The following is a 1,011-nucleotide window of genomic DNA, read 5'->3' on the forward strand; positions in this document are numbered from 1 at the left end:
AGAAAGTTGGGCGACAAATGCAGGATGTTTTGTCGGTGCACACAAAACTTCTCATAAAGTGAAAGTCACAAGCTTGTGTGTCGTCAGAAAATGAATTTGGCTGCAATGAGGACTGTTTAAAGGAATAATTAGATCCAAAGAAAACATTTTGCATCCATGTAATTTTGTTATGAATTGATCTAACCTATTTATCTTTCACGTAGATCCCTAATTCCTTAGGGCTTACCGAAAAACTAAACTTGCATTAAGGCGTCAAGTGAATTTATATGTTCAAAAAAGTTGCGGATATTCATTAAAATAAGTCAACGCATTCCTTATTACCTTTGGAGCAATTGCGAATTTTCTTGCAATTCAAACCTATCTAAACCAGGTCCAATTTATAAGCAAATGAATAAATCATTCGAAATGTCCTCCTTTTCTCAGTTCAGGTAGTGTAATTACTTTAGTTGTAGAGTTTATCATGCAATCTTTGATTGTTGACCTAGGCAGTAAGGAGCATGTAAATATGTGGCCGAAGTGATGTTCTAATATTTTAGTATTATCATTCGTACACTTCTTAGCTAAAAACAAGTGCCAATGAGTTTCTAGGCTTAAGCCAGAATAAGGAAGTATTTTTGCTTGGCATTAGTAGGTACAATAGTTTTTAAGCTTTTTTTGGTATCTAACCATTTATTAGAAAACAGGAGCTAACTTAATTACTATTTATTGGTCTACATAACAGTTTAACAAAATGGATGCAAGGAAACATTTTAACCATGAAAACATTGGAATATTCAGATTTAGATTGTTGCATTTATCTCTACCATAATACATAGAACATTGCGGTTTGCAGCCTAAACACTACTTATAAATAACGGGGAAACTTATAATATCATTTTATGACATGTTTAGGAGGAAAAGGAGGAAGTTAGTTTGCGCATTTGTATGCATTTTCCTGACGAGCAATCAGATGGGTTGGACGGGCAATTAGACTGGCTGCCTCCAACATGACACACCGGGGTAAGATGATTT

At 34.5% G+C, this 1,011-nt stretch overlaps 1 protein-coding gene across 1 annotated transcript in view; it reads right to left on the reverse strand. All coding sequences in view use genetic code 11, as the record gives it.

Annotated features, from left to right (window-relative positions):
- Nucleotides 1–396: 396 nt before the first annotated feature.
- Nucleotides 397–1,011, reverse strand: part of EGR_04960 (hypothetical protein) — a gene marked incomplete at both ends in the record, with an annotated part of 5,612 nt that continues 4,997 nt past the window's right edge. Inside the window, one exon of the mRNA XM_024494209.1 lies at nucleotides 397–560. Coding sequence (XP_024351446.1) covers nucleotides 397–560 — 164 coding nt within the window. The remainder of the gene's footprint in view (nucleotides 561–1,011) is intronic.

This window comes from Echinococcus granulosus, assembly GCF_000524195.1.
Source record: "Echinococcus granulosus chromosome Unknown EG_S00033, whole genome shotgun sequence".
NCBI classification, from domain to species: Eukaryota; Metazoa; Platyhelminthes; class Cestoda; order Cyclophyllidea; family Taeniidae; genus Echinococcus; species Echinococcus granulosus.